General features: G+C 48.2%; 1 protein-coding gene across 11 annotated transcripts in view; it reads right to left on the reverse strand.

Annotated features, from left to right (window-relative positions):
- Positions 1-24075, reverse strand: part of ARHGEF9 (Cdc42 guanine nucleotide exchange factor 9) — a 185398-nt gene that overhangs the window by 71308 nt on the left and 90015 nt on the right. The window contains exon 1 of one of the 11 annotated variants that reach the window (XM_013199030.3): positions 9247-9407. The exons of the other annotated variants lie outside the window; for them this stretch is intronic. Within the exon in view, the coding sequence (XP_013054484.1) occupies positions 9247-9267 (21 nt within the window). The 5' untranslated portion in view covers positions 9268-9407. Of the gene's footprint in view, positions 1-9246; positions 9408-24075 lie in introns of those variants that run through there. 11 annotated transcript variants of the gene reach the window in all.

Below are 24075 nucleotides of genomic sequence, written 5' to 3' on the forward strand. Positions count from 1 at the left end.
TGTATTACACTGATTACAGTCGCTGCTCAGGCTCCATATGTGCTGTTCTGATCTCTCGATTCCTCAGTGTAAGCCACTGCAGCTCATGTCTAATAAAGCCAAGGAGTGGCTCATCTGCAGATCAGCACAACGAGGGGAACGCCATCTGCAAATTGTTTTGCAGACCCTGGCTTATGGAAAATTTTAATTAAATGAAAGCACAAAGCAAGACACAACACGTGGCCCCCTGAAACCACCCCCGGTTTCGGGTGGCTTTGCAGGGGCAGTGACCAGCAGAAAGCCAAGTCCATCCAGCTGCTCTTTTGCAAAAGCCACCCACTGAAAATCCCATTGCTTCTGTCCTGGGCAGCAAGAGGAGAAAACAGAGTAAGAAACGGCCTAAGACTCTAGCCCCTAAATGACAATCTTCAAGATATCTATTTCAGCAAAAATGACAAGCCTTCATCCTGCCTGTCTGTATTACAGCACCTGGACCAAAAACAGCCAGAGCTCAAGCTGAGCTTGGGGGAAACACCGGGGCGAGCAGCCGCTGCTGGCAACCACCCCACGTGGGCAATCGATAACGCAATGCCGCGGCCGCAGCACAGCGCGGCTCGAGTCGTTATAGCAACTGTGCTTTGCATTTACATCTCACCTTTCCTCCGTGTCAGCTCCCGAGAGGGTGAGCAGGTGGGACGTCAAGCAAGTGATGCAAAGCCACGTCTCTCCTCGAGCCGCTGAGCCAAACATCGGGGTCTCCCGCAGCCCCGCGAGCCCTGAGCGAGCAGCACGTGGTGCACGGGCTCAGCTCGGTGCCTCACCTTTGCAGCCTGTGCATCGCCTGCCGGACACGCTGTTTAGCCAAGCCCGGATCCGACAGCATTCAGCTCAACCCCATGCAACCCCTACCATGGGTGCTGCTTTTGGGGAACGAGCACATGGGGCCACGGAAGGAAGCAGGGGGGCACAGCTGGCCAAACGTCACAGCACGTGTTTTTACTCTCTTGGTTTCCACAGATTAATAACAGGTACCTGGCCTGATATTCCTATTCCTATCTAATTCACTCTGCATTACCATAGGTTTTCCTTCTGAAAGCTCAATGGTCAATCCTGGATGTAAAAGGCTATCTCGTCAGTCAGGTAATAAAATGATGCTAGTTAAATGTGCGCAGCTCTCTTGCAGATTGCCATCGAGCCCCATAAGCCTATTACATGGATTGGCCAGATCAGTAATGGGATATGCAGCTTCCCCCTCTAAGCTGCTTTTCTCGATTCAGCTCAGGTTAGTAATGAATGGAAGTGACTGTCTGATGGCTCCTCAGATTTTATGGAAAACCGCTACGGCCAAAGCGTTCTCTCTGACGGGAGCAATTCAAAGCAGAAACTCGCCACAGCCCACTCCCTGAACTGGATGGCAGCCTGGATCCACATGTCTCAGCCTGCGAACGCCTCTCCTTAAAACAGGCTGGAAAGCCCCCAGAGAACAGGTCTTCCTTCACGGCATCACCACCCACTCTGAACCACGAGCTATCAGCCCATCTCCAGGGCTGCCCAGGGCGAGGATGGCTATCTCAGTGAGGTGGCACGGTGAGAGCAGCCGTGAGCACGGCACGTCCTGCCCACCTCCTCACCCTGCAGACCTCGCTGCAGCCCAAGGCAAGCCCCTGCCCTGCCATTTCTTATTTCAGCCTGTGCACAAAGCTGTCTCCCCGCTGCCGTGCGAGCGGTCCCGTCCCCTCTCCGCAGGTCACGCTGCACGGGACACGTGCAAGTCCTGGGCATTTCCATCCCACCTCTCCCCCTCATAAAAGGCCACGTTTGCTGTCTAGTATAACAAAATTATCACCTGGACAGCGCTGAGGAAAACGGTTACGTACCAAGATAATTCTATTCAAAGTCTAGAGGGCAAAGTTGTCACAGATGAAATATCATTGTCTATTATCTGTTGGCAAACGCAGTACATAATGGCAGCCACTCAACTTAATGGCTTACATTCCAGCTCCTTCAAATGAGCCCATCACCGCTGTATGTAATCACAGTGTATATTTAAAAGTATAATTTCCATCCAGAAAGACCATAGCTGGAGCGATATGACTCATACAGTTCCCTGTGCATCAGAAAGCATGTCATGAAGGCTGGGAATTTGTGAGCCAGTAACCATTTGTGTGCAAAGCAGGACGTGAGCCTCCAGACCGGTCCGTGGCAAACTCCCCCTGCGGTTCGGAGGCACAAAACCCCTTGCCCCCGCACCCAGGAGCACAGGCTCGTTTTCTGAAGCTGTGTGTGAACTAAAGGGATACAAATACTAAAGAAACGTGCAATGGAATGAAAGGCATCCCTCCCCACGTACCTATTCCAGCGCTTCACATCTGAGTAGCTATAGCTGTGAGCTGGGTTTTGTTTCTGCCATCTCAAAATCCTCTCCGCGGCATAATTAGTGTGCTTGTATCAAAATGGGTCCAAACGCATGGGAAAGAAGCATGCAAATACAATTATTTGTTTTTCGAGGAAACATGATGTTTTTCCCTGGCTAATAAATTTGATTCATTAAGGAACAACAAGAGACAAGCAAAGTACTTGCAGCAAACATTCACTGATTTTAGCAGCATTTCCTCCACGGTGAATTATCCATGAACAGACCGGTTTTCACATAATTATTTTTGACCCACTATGATTTGATAACCCTTTTCAGTCTAACTTGGCTATGTACTACTACTTGAAATTGTGATAATTCCTAATTTCCTTAATGGATCAATTCGGTCACCTGGCACCGTCCTCTCCCTGGGCTGGATGACTGTCACATTCACGCACCATTTCCAAGATGGCCAGATTGAATGTTCATGTGAGCAGATATTTGCACTAGGATTTGCAACGCTATCTTAAGGCAAACATCTGAGTTGTCTGAAGGGGTTTTGAATGAATAATTCTTTGCATTATTCACCTACCTCTAGAAATAACGCTCCATCTGTTCACGGAGCAGTTCCTTTCTCTTACTTAGTTAAAATGAAGGTCATGCAAGCGAAAGAGGAATTTGCACATCCCCAACACCTCACAACCATGCACATTGACAAAACGCCCATGTACCTGGTCAAGGTCATTAACCAGTCAAAGAAAGAAATACAGCTGTCAGGTTAAGGGGAGTGAGTAATCACCCACTGCATCATTGCTGCGACAAGCACCCCAGGACACAGGCTGGAGTCAGAACATGTCCTTTGCAATTAATCATTAATCAGGACGTGTTACGACAAAGAAGTCAAATGGCAACTCTAAAGGTGAACCAAAATGTTACTTTCAAAACACCTACGCTTAAAAAAAAGAAAGCAGTCAACTCTCAGATCAGAGGGCAAAGGCAAACGGAGCACATATAAAATCCATCCCAGCCTCTGGGTGGAAAACATCCAGCTCGTACTGGGGAATGATTCAGCCCAGAAGAGCAGGAAGCGGTACAGCTCGCGGGAAGCTACGCTCAGCTGAGGGGGCTTTGCTGGCACACAAGATCTTTTCCTTTCCCTGTGCCACTGCCTTGAGCTAGGGGGGACGCGAGCGAGCCGTGGTTGTGCTGTATGAAAATAACAGGACTGCCTTGGGCCGGTCCTGCCTGGCTCCCTGTGCAGAGCTCCTGCTCGGGCTGGACGCCCTGGCCCCTGTGTGCTTGGGACAACCATTGGAAATCCATTGGTGGTAGGGGGACGGTTGGGCCAGATGATGTTGGAAGTCTTTTCCAACCCTAATGATTCCCTGACATGCAGCCATCTAAAGCAGCCTGGCCATCCCCTGCGCACTAGCCGAGCACATGCGGCCATGGCTGGTACTTGAAGGAGCGCACTAAATGCAAGCCGTGCTCTGGCTCTGCAGTTGAGAAAGGTATTCTGAAGAACAGGAGGATCGCAGACACCCAGGCAGAAGGAGTTTCCTGTGGGCTAACCCCTTTAGGTACAGGAAGGTCTTCCTGTAGCCTTCTCCCCTCTGGGCTGAGCAAGCCCAGCTCTCTCAGCCTGTCCTCACTGGAGAGGTGCTCCAGCCCTCCGAGCATCCTCGTGGCCCTGCTCGGGACATCAGATGTGAGATAACATTAATTGATAGTGAAATATGCCCAAACCTCCGAAATAAAAACTTTAGCTAGAGCTGTTTGGGCTAATTGCTGAGGACAAGAGCACGCACGCCTCCCCGCTCTGTAGCCCGTTCCACCACAACCTCCAGAAATTGCCAAGGCTTTAAGAAATGCTACAGCAAGCCCTGTCCACACTACCTATTTCTAGGTACTGTTAACAACTGATACCATTAGTTGCAAGCACCCAAGATGTTCTCTTTGGGCAAGTACTTGCCGAGTACCCTCTTGAAGACATCTTGCAATGCATTTTTACTACTGGCCTAGATACGTACTCCACCTAGAACTAAGTGGCTCTAGTGAGCTTTCAGTCTAAGTAAACCCTCACTTAAAAAACCTTATGAAAATGGGGTAGGAGCTTAGATTACCTCATTTATTTTTGTTTCGTGGTTCATTCAAAGAGAAAGGAGCATGAAAGATGTAACTCACGGGTTTCCACCACGGCTGCATACCTCGCATCTCATTGCTTTTCCTTCCTACAGCTCTGGCACGGAAACAATACGTTATCCTACCAACACAAATTTTCACATTACTTTTTATGGCCAGCATTGTTCATGATGGCAGCTGCCTTCTTTCAAAACTGCGCAGCCGGGAAGTTTATCCAAAGGGAAGAAGGACAGAGAAGAGCTGAAGGTGCACAGGAATTTGCAAGAGGAGGCAGCACACATGAGGTGTGAAGCACCAGCAGCAGTGCCAAGGCAGGACGATGAATTCAGGTTGAGAACCAGATGAAGGGGCAGGCAGTGGCTGGTTCAAACCCAACTCTGGAGAAGGTCAGAAATTGCACAGGGGTGCTGGGTGCTTTGACAGCCCAAGCCCTGTTTTTTCAGACTTAATACTAGATAAAAGAGGTTGAACAAAGTGTGCTGCTGCCTCACAGGAGAGTGTGGCAGTTCTACAGCAACATGATGGAAAAAAAGATAATTTCCCCTCCAGTCCAGTCACCGTCCTTGATAACCTGGATCGCTGGTTGAGTTTGCTGTCACATAGACTTAGGGATCCTGCAATGGAGTACAAAGCAAGAAAGAAGAAACAACTGCAAGAAACTAGAAACAGGACCCAACAAGTATTTGTTGCAGTCTTAATTACCTTTATATCTTCATTGCCATGCAGAAGAGGTGATACTACTCAATAACCTTCCCTGATGGTACCAAATTGGAAAATCTTGCAAATATCTTTGTGAATTGAGAAATAAATCTAACAGATGGGAGGCTAACTCATTCCAGTCCCATATTCAGTGGGAGAGATGCTCACAGGGCAAGGAAGCACGGGAGGAACGGTGGCAGGAAATCCAAGAGGAGTTTGAAATGCAAAGAAATAAGAGCAAGAGCTGTAAGGAGCTGTTCCTTACAGTGTTCCTCCCATGGCTCGTTCTGCACGAAGCAATTCATTTCAGACAGATATTGACAGCGTGGGAGGGATTCAGAGAAAAGCAACAAATTTTATCAGAGGTTCTAGAAGGATTAATATCCAAAAAGAGATTAAACCTGTTAAAAGCTCAGCTAAACTATCATTTCAGAGACTGCTCTAACACAGTTTAAATAGTTCCAGGAGAGGTATTATTTATCTATAATGGGGAAAGCTAGGAGTGTAACATCTGAAATGGAGAGAGGCTCCATTTTAACTACCTAAAATCAGAATGCCAACAAAGGATTCATTTCCTACCTACAAGGTGAGAAAGTCTTTGAACGAAGACCAAATTACCCAACTTTACTGAACAGGAGGATGTAGCAGGTGCTGCAGCAGCCCGGGAAGGGCAGGAGGGTGGTACAGAAAGCCACACGCACACCCAGCAGCAGCCGAGGAGCCGGGTGGGATGGCAGGAAGCCTTCCTCTTCACTGTCACCTCCGCAGCAAGGGGCTGGGACATTAACCAGCTCTTTTATAGAAACTTTGCAGACCAAGGACAGACTACTGAAAGCCTCCTTGGTGATGTAAGGCAAGCACCAAAACCATCCCTGATGTTTTCAGTGGGTCCCACAATGGCCTGAATAATGCCCTTGTGTGCTAGATCCCACCTCTGCTGCAGCATTGCTGCCAGAGCAGTAATATTTGCTCACATATTGCAGATAAGCCTCACCTTTTCCACTCCCCTGGGAATGGACTTGTCCTGAAACGTAAGTACTTGGACACGTTCTCCTTCTCTCCTTAAAAAGGCAAAACCAATCCCACTCCCATCATCATTTATGCTCCTTGGAAACGCAGCTCCTCGAGCAACTTGTAACGACTCCAGTCAGCAGCCTATTAAGTCCAGAGGAGACTTGTGAAGGCTGTGAAGCAGGTCACTTCAGTGCCCAAAACAGCCCTAATTAAATACGGTTATATATAAATTCTCCAGAACACCTCCACAAAGGTGTCTGCACTAATGGCAACTCTCAGCATTGTTTACACTGCTCTGCAGCCCCCAGCCCCTTCCCCTTTGGGTCCCTCGGAGTTGGAGGGGATCTTGAGCTGATGCAGGGGAATTAAACACGGCTGGTGGCAGGTTTGGGCACGCTTGGTTTTGGATTGCAGTAGCTAGCCAGGGAGAAAGGGAAGTGTTCCTTGATGCAACGTGCCTGTTTCACAGGGGCAGTCATGTAAAGAGAAAACAAGCACACTCTGCTGTAAGCCTCGGGCACAGGGAGCACCTCTTCAAGAAGCTCACGCATCCATGCGAAGCCATCAGAACAGCACCCATGGGTGCTGAGCAGAGCACACTGTCAGCTGTGCAAATATGTTGAAGGCTATTTTTTCCCAGGTAGCACAGATTTGTCAGCAAGAAAGGCACAACCCTGCAGTGCCCGGACACTGACAGAGATTAGGAGAGGATGAAATCCCCGAGGAAAATCTCTTCCAATCTCTCGTCCTGCCTGTGCTCCTGCGGGGTGCCTCGAGGCTGCTCGGGTCGGCAGCACCCTACGGCGTCTCTGCTCTCAGAAGAGCGGGCACCCTCCTCCCCTCTGCTCCCTTCTCCACCACCACAGCCCCTTTTAAGCACTCCTCCAGCCCCGCAGGACGTGGGAGGTGCGATCCGACGTGCCCACTGCCCTGCCGGGCTCGCAAGGCGCTCGCTGGCAGTTTGCAAAGCGACACTTAGCAGCGTGGTGCCCTCGCTTCCCCAAGTGGAATCTCATTAAACAACAGCTAAAATACATTCATCATTTCCCTGCTCTGCTTTTCTGTGTAAGTAATTGCTGCAGTCACAACGGGACGGGAGGCAGGAGCGCTAACAGGATGACAGGTCTCTACCAAAATCCCCATTAGGTTGTGGTCCACGCAATGCCAAAGTTTGCGAGCCACAGCTCTGTCTAATTAAAACTGCAGGAGGGGAGGACTCAGGAAGGCTGAGTACAATTATCCAAGTCAGAATTTAGCCAGGACTCTGTGACTTAATCCAGTGCCTTGTGCACCAAGTGCTAAAGGAGTTTAATTGCCACCGCTGATGGGAATCTGTATTTGTGACTCATCTCTAACACTTGTTGGAAAGTTGTTGTTTTTCTCGCTCCTGATCTTCTTTTGCTAATGCGCTTCCAAGGCCACAGCTTCGGTGGTTGGGGACGAGCTGGGGAGCTGCGTTTTATTCTCTTACAGGTTTCACACCAACAGGATCGATCTGTGGTCTCACCGGGCCCCTCTCCGCACAGCCCCGGGGACTGCCACTGGCACTGCAGAGAGGAGCAGGACGGGCAGAGAGCTGGGAGGGTTCGTGTTCTTCTGACACAGAATAAGGCAAATATCCAATTTCTGATTCCTTCATGTGCATAATTTTCCTAAATTCACTTAAATTTTATTTAATCTTTTATACACCAAATTACGACTTCTTAAAATCCTTACCAAAAAGAGGAACCATTACAGTTCTGTTCCCAGGTACGTTTCTCACATGCAGCTCTTACCCGGTTTTGAGTACTTTTGACTTTTTTTCTTCCTTTCAAAACGCAAACCCTTTCCCACTTGCTAGAAAGATTTTGGTTCAAATGCTGCAAGGTCAGAACAACACAGACATATCCTTCCTTTTCCCAATTATTCTCTTCAGAAGCAACGAGCGTGCTCACATCCCCGCTATACACCTTCGGAGTGTCTATTCAGAACTCTTCTTACCATAACAATCTTGTCAAATTAATTCATCATTAAGGACAGATTTTTTTCCCTTGCCACCATGCGTTAATTAGTGAAAGGGTTGCCATGGGAACCCAGCAACACTACTTAACACCGTGTAATTTACCACGGTGGTAAAACGTGGACTAGAGCCCTGCAGCAGGTGAAACAACAGGTGCCCATGCCCGGGGTACGTGCTGAAGCCACATTTGCTGCTTTGGTGAAGGTTTTGACATCTATTTAGTCAAAAAATAAAGCTGGAAAAGCTTCTCAGGACCTGGACATTAGGACTGGGTATTCTGTGTGCGAGCCTGAAGGCAGACTCCCATTTTCCTAATGTTTTAGGACAAATCCAGTTTCAGGACACTGCTAGGAACCCAAGTGAAACAAAATATACACGAAGCATACACGAAGGCAATGACCAGACCCAGGCACTCCTTTCTGACAATTCACCAGTAAGAACCATAGCCAGATCAAAGCAGACCACCACCCATGGGGGCATCCACTCCTGCCTCCTCCTGCCGTGGCTATGCTGGGAAGGATCTGGGCTCGTGGGCCGCTTGGAAGGACGTCTGCTCATGGGCCTCCATCCTGGAGGGATGTCTGCTCATGGGCTTCCATCCTGGAAGGATTTGTGCTCGTGGGCTTCTGTCCTGCTGGGTGGTACCCCTGCGACACCCCAAGGAGGCCGCTCCCCAAGCACGCTCCTGTCCGACAATCAGAAACCACCAGCTAACGAGCAGCCTACATTTTAATGAGCTCGCCCAACACCTACTCATTTCTCTTAGCCCAAGCAGCATTTCCCCCCAGCAGGCGCCTGGCCCAGGAGCACTTGCAGAGAGCAGCGATGCTCCTGCTCCGTCACCGCGGTGCCAGGCCAGACGAGGCGCTTCAGCTTCCCCTTCACAGACGGCTTCTCCATTCCCCTGATTGTCCTTGTCCCTGTTCCAGTTCGGACTCATTTTGTTGAATATTGGCAATCAAACAGGCTACTCTATTCCAAGGGAGGCTGCAGCACTGTCTGGTACAGCAGCATTAATCTCTACTGGAAATTTGTCTTCTAATACATCCTTGGATCATACCTTGCTTTTTTTTACGGCCATATCACACTGTTAGCTCATCGTCGGTCTTTGATCGCCCTGACAGAGCTCAGTCTTCTTCCCGCCCGCATGGTACAAGGCTGCAGCAGGCTGTGAGCCACACGCCGCTGTCTGCTGTCGTGGGCAGCCACTGGCCTCAAATCTGCTGCCTGGTTGTTTGGTTACCCTGGTAATATTCCGTGGCGTTCTCTGCTAATGCACGCAGCAGAAAAACTCAAACCTTAAACCGCTTTAAATAGTCAGATTTCATTCTCTGGGTAAAATCGGGCCCAAATTGCAGCACCGAACTAATAAAGGTATTTCAGAAGCTGGACAAAATCACAGCCTCCCCCAGCAAGCAAAACCTGAAATAAAAGCAAAAGGGATTTGTCGGCACCTCACTGAGCCAGCTCCTAAGGAATGCAAGACCAGGTGCCTACCAGCAGGTCACCTCAGCATGTCAAACCAAGGCCAATTCCCTCCTCCTGTGCTTATTGGAAGAGAAGTAATTTTGGCTATTCCAGCCTCTGAAATACGAGGGAACCCAGGCAAAGCCCAAATGCTCTGAGTCGCCCCACTGAACGCACCGTGCTGAGCGCAGCCCCCTTCCCAGGGCACTCACAAGTGTTCTGCTGGGAAGGACATAGCCAGATATCGGTTATTTTTTGTTTTTTTTTTTTTTTTTCCACCTTCTTTTGCTCAAGAGGGATGCACGTGGCTCTTGCCAAAGCTGCCTGAACAAGGAACAGGCCCTGAACTTGCTTCTGCAGAAAGTCCTCGTGCTCCCCAGGGAAGCAGTGAGAGGTGTGCCGAGCGGTGGTCTCCCCCCAAGCAGCGCACATCGATCCCACCCCAACACACCTCCTCCTGCTCCAGCCTACGCCTTGTTCCCAAAGCAGCACGTCCTTCTCTGCTCACTTTTGAAGCAGGTCAGAAGCTGTTTCCTGAATTACCAATTATCAGTCCGGTTTCAAGCAGGCAGGAATACAGAAGCCACCATCAGACTTGGGAAACCAAGACTTGGGAAACCAGTGCCAATGTGCTGGATTTCCCTGTTTCCAGAAGATTTTCTTTTTGGTTTGCCTGAGTGTGAACAAGATCAGGACAGGGTTTTCCAGTCCTGGGGGTACAACTGGGTTACCTACTTCTGCAAGATTTCTGCTAAGGGGAAGGATATGAGGGGGAGAGCAAGAATTAAGGGAAACAAAGGCGGCTGTAAGGTCAACCAAATTTGAGGCACAGTACGTTTATACTGGGATAATTCCCAGACATTTCTGTGGTATCCAAGAAAGATTTGATTCTTCCCTTACCCCTAATAAAGCAAAAGCCATGTGCAGTATTTCACACTGGAAAAAAAAAAAAAAAACAGCTCCCAACACATAATAAACATGCACACACACCGCGGTGCACAGGCATGCACTACGAATCCTGCAGGCTCCCATGCAAACACCCAGGTGCACCCCTGCACGACCATCATGCCCTCTCACTGGGCAGCACCCACGGACCTTCTAACACGTCGTTTGTACAGATAGCATCGACAAACCTTCATGAATTGCCACAGCATTGCTTGGTGGCTGACGGAGGTGTGTGGTTGTGCCTCTCCAAGACGATGTCGGATTAACCCAGCACCCACAGACCAACTGCTCTATACAAGCCCCACGGTCAGCTCTGGAGCCAGCTTTGTCTCACCCACGGGGCAGTCACCCCGGCTTTAACTGCTGGGATTGAGGCCGGCTCCTGGCCCAAAGCAAGGGACAGGGCAAGATGGACAAAGGTCAAAGCAGAGGAACGAGACGTGGAAAGGAAAGCAGAAGCTAGAGGGGCCCTTGGTGGCAATTCACCACTCATTCGGACCAAGGGATCTGACACGGGCACAGCTGGCGTGGGCGGTCAGCCGGAGACCCCCTGCACCCCAGAGGGTGCACCCCAGAGGGTGCAAGGACCCTCTTTCCTTGCATAACCCGAGACCAGCTTGGGCTACTGCAGTTCTGGAACATGTTTAAATGGGGAAAAGCCTGTTACTGCCATCCTTTTGTAGAAGAGGGCTTTTTAGCTTGTGTGTCTAATCTGAAAACATTAAATAGCATCACCACCACCCAGCCCGAGGAGACAAGGAACATGCCCGAGGAGAGCAGCAGCACCCAGATGAAGGCAGCAGCGCAGCCAAAGCAGCCATCAGCCCCAGGAAACGTCCCACCAGCCCTTCTCAGCACTTTCTTAATGACTGCTTCTGCTTCTGCCTTTTGTAGATTTATTGAGTGCGTCCATCAACCTCCAGGTGCCTGCGCCACAAACCTCCCATATAAGCAATAAAACACCCTCCTGATCCTTCCTCCGGGATTTAATCCCTCTTTATTTTGGCCAGATTCCTGCCAGTTTGTTCTCCCCACAAAGCCCCCGGTCTCGGGCAGGCAGGGGGAAGACGTGATGCCACCCAAGCTCGGAGCTGCAGATCAGCTGCGTGCCGACAGCTCTGCAGCTCAGACACTTCCCTTATCTCCCCTCTCTGTTCCGTGCTCTTCCTACGAGCCTTTTCTCTAGCAGCTTTAATTTAAGCATCGCCTTGCACACAGAAGATGTGGTACTCTTATTGACAGAGCTTTATTGGGAAACGCTGATTTAGACTTGCATGCAAATGATTCAAGCATGCAGAAATTTTGTTCGGACGTAGCCAGGAGCTTGCTTTGCAAGGCTGCACTGAAAATGTCTTTGTAGAGGAGCTAACCAGCTAAGTCCACCACTCCACCACCTAACACTGCCAAGGTTTGTGCAATGCTACTTTCACCTTGATGAAAACACTCGCAAAATAGTGCATCCATCCCAAAATCTTACAGTCTTGAGGCAGAGGTGGGTTTCTTTCCCAGGCTGTTACAGGACCACGTTGACTCGTGTTTACCTCCCCTGGGGCCTGACGACTCTTTCCATCCTCCTTGCACTAGGCTCAGTGGCTAGAAAAGGGCTGGAGGACACCCAAATCTCCGGCGCTAAGCCCCAAGCAGCAGCAGTGCGGTGGCAGCTGGCCTCCAAGAGCAGCTCAGAGCAGGGCTGGAAGCATCACTTGGTGCCACACATCTGCATGGAAGTTCTCTGGGTGCCCCGGAGGTGATGTGGGGGTCCATGGATGGCTCACCATGTCCCAGACATATGAACTGCTTGCTGACCTTGCATTTTAAGCTTCTAAGTGCTTTACAGCATCTCATCCTAAAGTCCTTGCTTCAACCAGGACACAATTCCTTCTCTCTAACAGCACAGATTTTTTTTTTTACAGAAATTAAACTTGACACTATCGCCTCCCCCCTGCCCCAACTTGCTCTACTCTTACTGCAAATCCAGTCCAGCAGGGCTCAGGAGCACAGGACAATCCTAAGAAGGATAAGGAAAACTAAAGAAATTGAAGAAAAACAGAAGAAAAATGAGAATGAAAACAGGATTCCCTGAGCTGAACAAAGAGAAAAGCACCTGCAGCCCATGGAGAAAACTACTGCACATTTGCAAATCCCTCCACTGCAGCGCCTGAGGCAGTATTAAAAACAGAAGTTTTTAAATTACTGTTATCTCAGCCATCTCCTTTTTATTTGTGCCTTGTAGAAAGGAGATTTCTTTCTGTTATCTTTAAATTCTGCTGCTTGATACCTCCAAGATTACAACCTTTGCAAAGAAGCTGGCAGACCTTGCAGCTCCCAGCAGCTGGATCTCGCTGCTGCTGTCCCGAGACTGAGCACGGCCCAGGAGATATTCTGCAGAGAAAACTGTGGGCAGCTGATAAATCGGGGTAATTCTTGAACTGAAACCTGAAGGGAGATTCCTTCTCCATTGCTGCTTTTTTTTTTTTTTTTTTGGTGTCCTGCATGAAATTCTCTTTCTTTCAGGGCTGTCTCTGGAAAATTAGCAACTGAGGTTCCTCTGTGCTTTTTAGCTTCTTTTGTCTTAATTTCTAAACATAGATATAAAGGTTTTATTTACACGTACGCATACACAGACGCAAGTGTGCACGTGTTGCTTCTGAAAGACCACAGGCACGATGAGGGCTCGTGCTTCTATCACGACAGTAACTACTGATCATGATCTGTTCACTACTGAAGATGGTTTGTTTTTTTTTTTTTAAATAAAATTAATCCCTGCTTTCAAACAAAGATAACCAGCAGCTGCAGCTTCAAGATGACCATGTGCCAGGCCTGGGCTGGAAATCACTCTCCCTTCTTACGTGTATGGAGATGCCTTATGAGTTTCTTAGCTTTAAACATGCTCTGGTCCTGAGCAGTCAGTGCTAGAGGCTGAGGGCTGCCCACCCTCTGGCTCTGCAAGGGTCAAGCTGCAGGGATGGAGGCTTTGGGGGAAGAACGTATTACAGTAATTAATTGTCAGCCAGCTGACAGACCTAACTCGTCGATAAGGCAATATTAAAAACTGGGAGGTGCTTTCTGCTCCCTAAAAACCTCACTGCTCTGCACTGAACCACAAAGAATTATTCATCAGGAAGACGAACAAAAGGCTGCAAACTCCTGTAATGCACTGTTCTCCAGCTTCTCCAAAAGCTCACTTGAGCTTCTGGCAGGAGAAAGGCAGCCACAGCCTTATTTCTCCTTAGGAGATACTACGCATTAAAGAAATACACTAATATTTATCCTGGCCAGTTTTCCAAAGTGACCCTGACATACGTATGTAGGAGGAGTGGTGCTCGCCCTACAAACACTCAGAGCTTTAGCAGCAAAATTTACAAAACAGGGAAGATTGCAGGAATCAGGATATTCCACTTGCAGGTGCCACTGTACCAGCATCCTCTGCCTGGTGCAGCAAACTGGGCAAATTTAATTTAGTAACAAAGAGAAAACAAGATAAAAGACAAACCTAGCCTCCCAGAGGAGGAAAAATCACAGCGCTACAGAATTCTGATGAGCACAATTTCTTACCTTAAGCACATTGGTCCTTCCAATTTCAGAAACATAGCATTCAAAAATCCAGCTACATGGAAACGTCTGTGTGGCTGGATTTCAGGTTTGCAGCTGACATGCTTTGGATGTGGGTCTTCACTTCAGGCCGAGCCCAAACACCCTGCTACCCACCAGCTGGCAGCAGATACCAGCTGGCAAACCACTGGTACCTCTCCCCTTGTATCCACAGGGTTTTAGTATTCCCTGAAACTCCCAAATACCAGTGCATTTTGTTGTAATGGCCATCGACATCTCTGAAAATATGCAAAAATGACAATTTCTGACCTTCAAAATTTAATTATGACATTTTGCTTTGTTATTCCAGCCATGGGCAAATGGTTCCAATAAAATACGTCACAAGCTAGGCCCTAACACCCTCAGGCTAAAGCCACCTCTCTTTTAGGAACTAAAAGGTTCACTTAAACCATTATTTACTTAACACTAGCCAGAAGAGAAATGGAAGAGCTGGAGCACCAAGAAGGCAGCTATTCTTGTTAAATTGGTCTCAGTTTCTCAAGTATCCTGTTGAACATTACAGAGGTCATAGCCCTACGCTGCTATGAAAACGTCAGAAGTTTCCAAAACCGGCAGAGTTTAATAAGGAATGTTGTATTCCCAAATCACCTCCAATGTTTTACAGAGTATTATGAGTTTCAGTTTTATAGCTCCAAAACACTAACCAAATACCAAGTCTATTTCTGACAGATTCTCGAGCCTCAGCCATTAGCTGTGATCACAGACCCAACGCCAGCCACCTTTGTTGGCTGTCAGGCTTTGCGCTTCCACGCGCAGGAGTTCCCTGTTCCCCGAATTATCTCGATGCCGTTTTCCCTTCTCCACTTTCCTAATTCTAAGCTATTGCCATTCCTGAGACGCAGCTTTTCCCCCAAAGCTAAAATAACCTATCAAGAGGCCCTTCAGACTCAGCGGCACCAGATGACAGCTCGTAGCATGTCGCACGATCGTGCTGTCCACTTTCCCTTTTCTTTATCTTCTCCATTAATCGCCTACGTCCCCGTAGAGTTGTGTTTCCCGTAGAGCATGCCTTGAATTGATCCAAGTGGCTCAGCCCTCCGTTTTTCTCCCTTTCCCCGCTCAGGGACACACTGCTGTTTCACTGACAGACTGAAGCCCGGTAACGCACACCGCAGGTACCGCAGCGGCAGCAGCCGCCCAAGGTTACGCCACGCCAGTTTGCCGTGAGACACGGCGGGCGGCCTCTCGTGCTCGAGGCAGCTCAGGCTCTGGCCCTGACAACTCTGTCTTCCTACGGGACCTGAGCTGTGGGCAGGGTGCTGGTGCTGCAGGATCTGTCCGGGTGCATGAGGCAGCAGCATAAACCAGGGCTGGATTTACACTTTATCTACTGTGTTGGAAAACCTAACGGGGTGCTGTTTTTGTTGTTGTTGTTGTTTGTTGTTTTTTTTTTAATGATTTATACTTCACTTTTCCCACTCATGATTCCACAAATAAAAACCGATGTCTTATTTTCCACTGAATGACATTACTGCAGTTCAGCAAATTAACAGCATCACTCAGTGGCTCTCTCTGTTGATTAATCTGCTTCTTTTATGTGAAAGAAAATGTCAGATCCTCAGACCTTTGATTCGAATCTTTCAAAAGTGTTGGAGCAGTTTAGGAGCAGTTCTCGCCCCTGACCCAGCCAGCTCACACGGGCTGCTCCGCGCACCCCCCTGACCGAATTCCTATTTCATCGAGCTGCAAACCACATCCTACCAGGCTGACTCCCGGCACAGCCTCGTATAAAGCAGCAAGGCCAAATCTTTACCGTCTGGGATTGAAACTGCTCAAGAGCATGCTATCAGATACTCTGGGCTTCGTTTTTATCCGGACGTTGAACCACAGGCATCAGCCTTAGCTGAGCCCGAGCACCCAGCCCTGAGCTCGCGCTGCGCTATCGAGCGGCTGGCAAGCTACGGGGCTTGGAGGCATCGATCCCCGCCGTGCCGTGGTGCTGAGTACCACGTTCAAGACAAATATGTCAGCACAGGTCAGCTCCAAGCCCCAGCACTGCTACCTGCGCTCTGCTCTGCAACTATTTCTCCATTAATAGTAAAGGCGCTGTACATTTTTGCTCCTTTGATCTAGGCTGGGCCATTACACTCCTCTCCCGAGTGTTTGCTAGCAGGCTGTACGCAGCCGCGTGTCTCAAACTGAACATATTAATGAACTTTTGACGGAGTGCTCGAAGGCTGCCAAGGCAGAGAGGATGGCTTACAGAAAGCAGTGAGTCCCCGCAGGTGGCCAGGGGCTGTGCGGCACAGTCCTGGGGCACCGCACCGCCGCTCTGCAGCTCTGCCAAGACATCAGAGCTGGCAGCGCAGTCCTGACAACACCACTGCCTCCATCCACCCTGTGCCACAGCTCCTCCCGGAGAAGCCCAGCCTCCAGTGACAATTTTCTGTGAATAAAATGCTTCTCTTCATGCTTTCCAAGTGCTCTGCTTCGCTAAGGCATTGCACATTTTCTCCAAAGCGCATACGTGCACGCTGCTAAATGTTTAGCATCTTGCTTCCTCCTCCTCTCCCTCTCTCTGAATTTTTCCTACCTTGTTTTAGCCAATCATACAGGAGAAAATTTTAGTCTGAGCCTCATTAGTATAGGATACAAAAATAGAAGTACATTATCTTTTGTAGTTCTCTCAGTTGATTCATCAGCTGCAGGGGGGTAAAATAATTAAATGTTTGTCTAGTGAAAAAAGAAAACACAAGAGAGATTGCTTTTGTGGTTTTCTTGAACCTGAGCACAGAGATTTAGGGGCTCTTGTGATACACAGACTTTGCCCTCCCCACACTCCAGGGCTATAAAAATGCCTGATGATGATACCTCCCTCCTTCCCTCCTCCTCAGTTCAAAAATAAACACATGATGGAGACTTCAATTCAGGAGAAGCTGGCAAAATGTCCCTGCTGCAAAGCACAAACATCCAGCAAATCCCCTTCAAAACTTTTACCCAAATCGCCCCAAATCCCACCCAGCACTTCTCCCAGCACCTCCAAAAGCTCTCCTGGAGACAAGAGAGCTGGATGAGCAGGCACGTGTCTGCACGGACCAAGGTCAGCACAGGAGATACTCAGAAAACATTAGCAAGTTGACTTGATCCTTCATCAAGATACTTTTTGCTTTTCCTTCCTAACACTTCACTGCCCACGACATGGCAGGCTGAGCCGATGTGACAAACTGTCAAAACACATTTTTTTTTAAAGAGAAAAAATTAAACCTAGACTTTAAAGGTAAAACTGGCCCTTTTGAGTCTCTCTATATCACACACGACACTCCTGCGAGAAAAACCAAAGGCTCCGAGAGCAACTTGCTGTGAAAAGGCTCCCACGAAATGGTTCGGACGGCAGCATCAGTCTCCTGGCTTTGCCTCTGTCTTTTAAGCTCACATAGAAGTAACCACAGAGGCACAGCAGCACCTGAGCGTTTTGCAATGCCCAGACACAAACCTGGGATAAGATGCTGTTCCTCGATTCCAAAAGGTAACAAGCAAACGTTACCTAATCATACTGCTGCACTATAAACAAGATCCGCTGCCAAAGGACGAGGATCACAAACACCATCATCCCTAAGCCTCTAAATTCATACGTCGTGGTTTATTACTGCTATTGTATGGGTAATGACCTATTTACCACCGGGCGATTGAGGGTGTCAAATCCAAAGTGCCTTTGTGTTCCCCGGTGGAGTGTGAGATTGCTATTGATGAGTTTAGTGGTTTGATGTAAAGGAAATGAGTTTAATGCTATTGGTGCTCTTTTGGGATAAATGCCAGGGAGTTTTTATAGAGAGTTTTCAAAGCTACAATAAAATACCACGGATCTGAGTCAGAGTGGGCAGGCATCTCCATGTAAATCCGTGAGCAGCAGAGGTCTCGGTACATGCAATAACCATAGACGTAAGAGTATGATGTGTCCAAACTCCTAGGCAGCAATGTGTGTATATTTGGAGCTCTGAAGGTGCGCAAACCTCAAGATTCCTGGCATACACAGAGGTCACCTTTACTTTGCTCCGTGCAGGTGTGATTACATGCCCACAACATTTGTGCAGGGGCACGCATGTGATTGCTGATATGTGTGGCGGTAAATCAAGGTCTTGCTGCACACTATGTGTGCTTGTAGGCATGCAACAGCCAATAACCATTGTATATGATTTGCTTTTAATTACCTCAGGTGGTAAAAAATAGCCTTTTCTTAGAGCTGGATGGGTAGTGAGTACATGTAGGAAGCAGTTTGCAAATACCTTGCGAATAGGCACATGCACAGCGACACTCAATATAAACTGCAACGAGACCAAATCTTCAGGTTTTTCTCCAGAAACTGGTTACGCATTTCCTATTATTTCAAAATGATTATCCTGAAAGTGAACAGGTTTAAATTATTGATATCTTATTTCAGTATGTGATGGTCTAAGACGAAAAATTAAAATCTGTGACAACAGCTATAATCTTGTGACTTCCTAACAAATAGGAAAGCTCTAAAGCCAAGCCTTAGTTGACTGAGGATCTGGTTTATGGTTTCCTTGGTCTTGGGCTCATTTACAAGCTCCCAGAATACCTTCCCAGTGTTCTTCCCCATTAAGTCCATCAGGATTAGCAAGAACCCTGGGGTTTCAGCTCACAGATTTAAAATGGATGGTGCTATTGAAGGTAAAGAAAATGGGGAAAAAAGTCTGTTCTGCGTTTATACATCGGTGTAAAGTAGGGAGAGTTTATGAACAAGCAGAACGGGATGGGACAGAAATATTTAAGAATTAAGGCTTCTTTATGGTAGAAGAACCTGATGCACTTGGTAATGAGTACAGAAGCCCTTTTAAAAATAAGATATTGAGGCTGCTGGACACAGATAAGACTCCATAGCCCTGTCTCACTAGCACAGGTCAGCTAACAGAATACAGCTTGTGATTTCTAAGGTCATCCATAAATCCAGGGGACTTCTGAGTACTCTAAAGAGATCAGGAAGGTTTGGAACAGGGTATTGAAATGCCAAAAGAAATCCTTTTCTTACAGCCAAATCCACCTCTATGAATCTTCCACAAGCAGTAATCAAAACACTGGTTCCAGCCTATGAAATAGCTCACTTGTTTCTTCTTCTTTGGGTCTGGTGCCAAAATCAAGACCTACTCACAGCACAAACTCCCAGCACCTATAGCCACAACCTACATTGACAGAACCACCAAAACAAACCTTGAACTTTGACTTAGCCAGTCATTTCGGGTTCACAAAACATTGGTGGACTCAGGACCACGTAGTCAGTGATGGATGGGACTGACCTGTGTGCAAGTCTCCAATGCCCAGCTTTCTAGCACAGTCAGACTGGCAAATCCTACTGTCTGCTGAAGGCTTGAATCCGCTCCAGGTAATAATGATAAAATACTCCCTTCATCTCTGCCCCGGTGTTATCAACAGCCCGTTTCCAGAGCCCTTCTCATGAATCCATCTGTCTTTGGGAGGTCTGTTGCTCCTCTCTGCAGCTATCATTAGAATAAACTTCATTTTGTGCAAATCCTGCTGGTGCTGCCCCTTCATTAGCAGTGCTGCCCAGAGCCGCCTGTGTGCGGTGAAACACACCACTCCTTGCAATCGAGGGGGCTCTGTGCTCAAAAAACCATATTTGAATCATCTGTTCTGCTCAAAGCCAAAGGAAGACTGCCCCCTTGAGTGCCTGTTCCCAGTATTTTCTCCAGCCTAATCACACCTGTGCCATGTGAAGGTGCGCCAGTTATTTTCCAGAAACGCAAATCCGTGGCCTAGTGGATTCAATTTGCTGCATGTCCTACTTTCTTCTGATCTCCAGCCCCAGCTTTCCCTTTATAACATCACTCCTCTATACTTAGCTTTACCCCCTACATCATATCCTTCTCCCTCTCTTATCTGCACTCTCTCTATTTGCAAAAGCCTATACTTCTCCTCCTCTTGCCTCATCTCCTTCTCAGACTCTGGGTGGTTTCTCTGCACCACAATCTCTCCAGATTCACCCGGCTTGGTAAACCTACTGCAAACCCTCTCTCCATTTCACTCGGTTGCTCTGAGCCAGTCATTTAAATGTGAATGCATTTAATTCCCTGTCAGCAGAAACAAGGACTAGATAATGCATCCGTCGCTAATGCGAAAAGACTCACCGGCCAAACCGCGCCGCGCTGTCCCGCGAGGGAAATTTCCTCCTTGCCCGAGTGGGGAGGTCACACAGCTCTGCCAAGGAACAGCACCGCCGTTCCCCAGACGGGATGAGGCGGTGGCAGATGCATTTCTGCTCGGCACACGAGGACAGCCCCAGTGAGACAAGGCGAGGGGGACACGTTTGGAGTGAGGTCAGAGGAAATATCACATACCTGGAGTTGACTGCTTATGTTTTGGGATGCTCTGCTAGGAAATCTAACATCTGGCTGTCAGGAAAGTCTCCTGTTTCCTTGGATTCCTGTCTCAGCCCCTCATCTTTCTGCAAACCTGGTTTCCAAACAAATGCCCTATCTTCACAGAGCCCTGTCTGCCTGCCAGGTTGCTCTGCCTGGCTCCACCACTTGAGCCCAGCTCCCAGGAGAGCACCACAGGCAGCACGAGAGGCAGGAGCACACCACTGTCACAGGGACGTGCTGGGAGCAGCCAGCCAGCTCCTCGAGGCCCCTGTGCACAAAGCAGCCACCTGCACAAGCCAGAACCAAGGGGTGAGTCAGGAAGGCAGGCAGAAAGCCCCCGTTAGCCCACGAGAAGTGGCCGAGGTGCCTCGGCGGACACATCACTACTTTGGTCTCTGCACGGCGCCTGCCAAGAACTGGACTCAATGCAAATCACCATGAGCAGCCCTGAACGCTCAAGATGGACAAGAAACAAGGTAAAATCTCCTTCACAAATGCCACCACATACAAGAGAAATGTCAGGTGCCCTGCACTGGCCTTTCAGGAGACTGCTGGGAGTGACGATGACAACGTTTATTAGATTCAGGGCTTAATTCTGCCCAGACAAAGGCACCCTACCCCGTCAGACACCACCAGCCTTTAGCATTGACAGACTTCTACAAGCCTCTTGAGCAGGCTGAGAAGATATAAGGTGAAAGATAAAAACCAGAAAGATAAAATCCTTGCATATGGCCAACAGCCTACCCTGCCTACCTCAGTCCAGCCTGGCAGACACAGCATGGTCCTCTCCACCATGGGATTATCCCATAGGAACCTGGGGGCTTCCAACTTCCAAACTCACCATGCTCACCATTACAGCCACCTCGGGGCGTTTCTCAAGATAGGACAAGAGGAAAAGTTCACAGAAGAAAGCCTTGGGACGCTCCACTTTCTGCCCAACCTGCACTGCAGCCAGGTCTGTCTTTCTGTGGCTGCTGCAAGGAAGAAGAGATTCAAATGATCTGGAAGGAAGCTGAAAATAACAATCCAGAAAGCTGTAAACATCTGGAAGTCCAATGCTTTGCTCTACAATTCTGAATTGTTTTCTTGCCTAAAATAGATTTCTAGATGGATTGCAATTAAAATGAGTTACACAATGCTGTAAGAATGTTACTTGTTTCCGTTTCAGATTTTATTTTTGCATCTTTGCTTTCTAGATCCTTTCACGTTTCATCAGCCACTCTTTGGATTTTAACTATCTTTTTCTTTTCCACACTTCTTCTGGCCAAATCATTCTGCATGCAACCAGTTTAATGTTTTATCACTAGAAGGATTCTGCTGTCAGTAGCTTACACAGCCTTATAGCATTTCCCTACAAATAGCTGGCCAGTGGTGCAAATACCCACTGCAAGCGCTGACTACAGCTGCTGAGAAAACTCACAGAAACATCTGACCATTTATCATCGAGGTGATTGTTCTGTGAGCTGCGCTGAACCCTCAGGATACCTTTGTCCCATGCCTCCAGGACATAAATTTTCATCTATTGTCCTGATTCCTGCTCATAAACCACACGGAGGGAAGAAGACCACAAGGAAGGGTGGACAACATGAAAACACCTTTGCCTTTCTGAAGAGTTTGTAAGCAAGTCCAGTTGCCACTGAAGAGGGCAGTGCCACTGCCACCCCACTCCAGCCACTTGCTGGCCATCGTTGCATGGGGATGGGCATGAAGATAAGATGATAATACAAGGGATTTCCAGCCAGGCCAGCAGCAGGAATGTCCGACACCAAGCACAGCCCTCAAAAGTACTGCGATCTTATCAGCATACCGGTCCCTTTACACTTGTCCTATACAACCTTACACTTGAGCTCCTGTGGATAATACAGGAAACTGCTGGTAGTCCCAAGGCTTTCATCTTCATTTGACTTTTGAGGGTTTTCAGGCACCTATTTCCATTTTAAAATAGAAAAAGTACTCGAGTATTTATTTAGCACAAAGGCTTTTAAGTAACCCAACTTCAGAAAACATTTTGAAGATGATGGAATGAAGAATGTCAAGTATTATTACTATTACTTGAATTTCAACATCAGCTGGAAAAAAACGCAAAGGTAAAACTGTCTGCAGTAGAAACAGAAAGGAAAAAAGGGAAAAAAAAGAAAGCTAAAACCACTGCTAGTGACGGTGAGATGTTTTCAGCTGTGGGAGAACTGTTCAAAGGAACAAGTAGAAGTCTTTCATGACCATCCGAGACTAACCACTACAGACGTTTCCTGCCAGGTTTGACAAAACAGGAGGGAACGTGCCCCAGGGAACAGCCTTCTTTTGGGGGAAAGGATGGTCAGCCACAGAAGCTCTAAAAGGAAAGATTTGGAAAGAAAGATGTGAGCTCACGTCAGTCAGGCAGAGAGACAGTCTGTCTCCAGCAGACAGCACTTCCAGCGGGATCCCACTGTCCAGAGCAGGGCTGGGCTGCCTTGGGTGGCTTTTGTGCCATTCGTTTGTGCGCCGTGATCCTCTCCTGTTTCTTATTACTGGCTAGGAGGAGAGCAGCATTGGTTACCCTGCATGGGTCTGCCCTGGAGCTTGTGCCATGAAAGACCAAGAAGCTGCAACTGCAAAGCTCCTATTTTTACTTAGGTATTTCTACTTAATGTAGCTTGGTTTCCTCGCTGTACAGAAACACCGCAAAAGGCTAGAGAAACAGAAAAGCCTAATTTAGATCAATTAATAACAGAGAGGAATTGTATTCCTAATGAGTAATGATTGAAGGCTTTAAAGAGGTATAGAGACCGTATGTAAGTGAATGCAGTTTAAAACAGTGGAAATAATAAGGATGCAATCTGACATTGCATATGCAAAATATGTGAGGCCAAATTAATCTTTGGCAGAACCCCGCTGACAGCGGCAGAGCTGCCTCAGCCGTTCATTTGGCATCTCGTCTGTTAAGGTCTCCCTGGACATTACTTTGAACCATCGATAACTCAAGGAGGGAGCATCCTGTGGGGGAGCCCCGGTCTGCCAAGCCTCCTGCAAAGCCCCTCTCCCCCTCGCCTGCACAGGGCAGAGCAGGCACGGAGCGGTGGTTTTCAGCAATGTAATCACATCTACCTTCAGTACAGCACTTCTTATCCTCAGCTGCCAACTCGTTTAACGGGAAAGGGCAATTTCCTTCTGCACGTTTTACAGAAAGAGAAACAAAGACGCGGAAAGATGAAATGCCCTCAGGGCCGGCGGGAAGCTGCAGGCGGGGGGCACCGCGTCCCTCCCCACCTGGGCCGGCGCACGCAGCTCGAGCCAGACTTTGGAACAAAACGCAGAGCGCTAATGGGCGGTGAACTGAGGAGTGCGTCACCTCTGCCGAGCTCACGAGCATTTCCTGGTTATGGCAGAGATTTTTGCAGTTTTAGAAATACAGAAGATTTAAACTCTTGTGTCTCCAAGCATCAGAAACCCCCAAGCTAATGGGGGTGAAGACAGAGCGCTCCGGATAAACAGGTTATTCCATCACCATCAATTATTGTGTCTCTCACAATTTTCTCTACAGCTCGTCT

This window comes from Anser cygnoides, chromosome 13 (assembly GCF_040182565.1).
Source record: "Anser cygnoides isolate HZ-2024a breed goose chromosome 13, Taihu_goose_T2T_genome, whole genome shotgun sequence".
Lineage (NCBI taxonomy): Eukaryota > Metazoa > Chordata > Aves > Anseriformes > Anatidae > Anser > Anser cygnoides.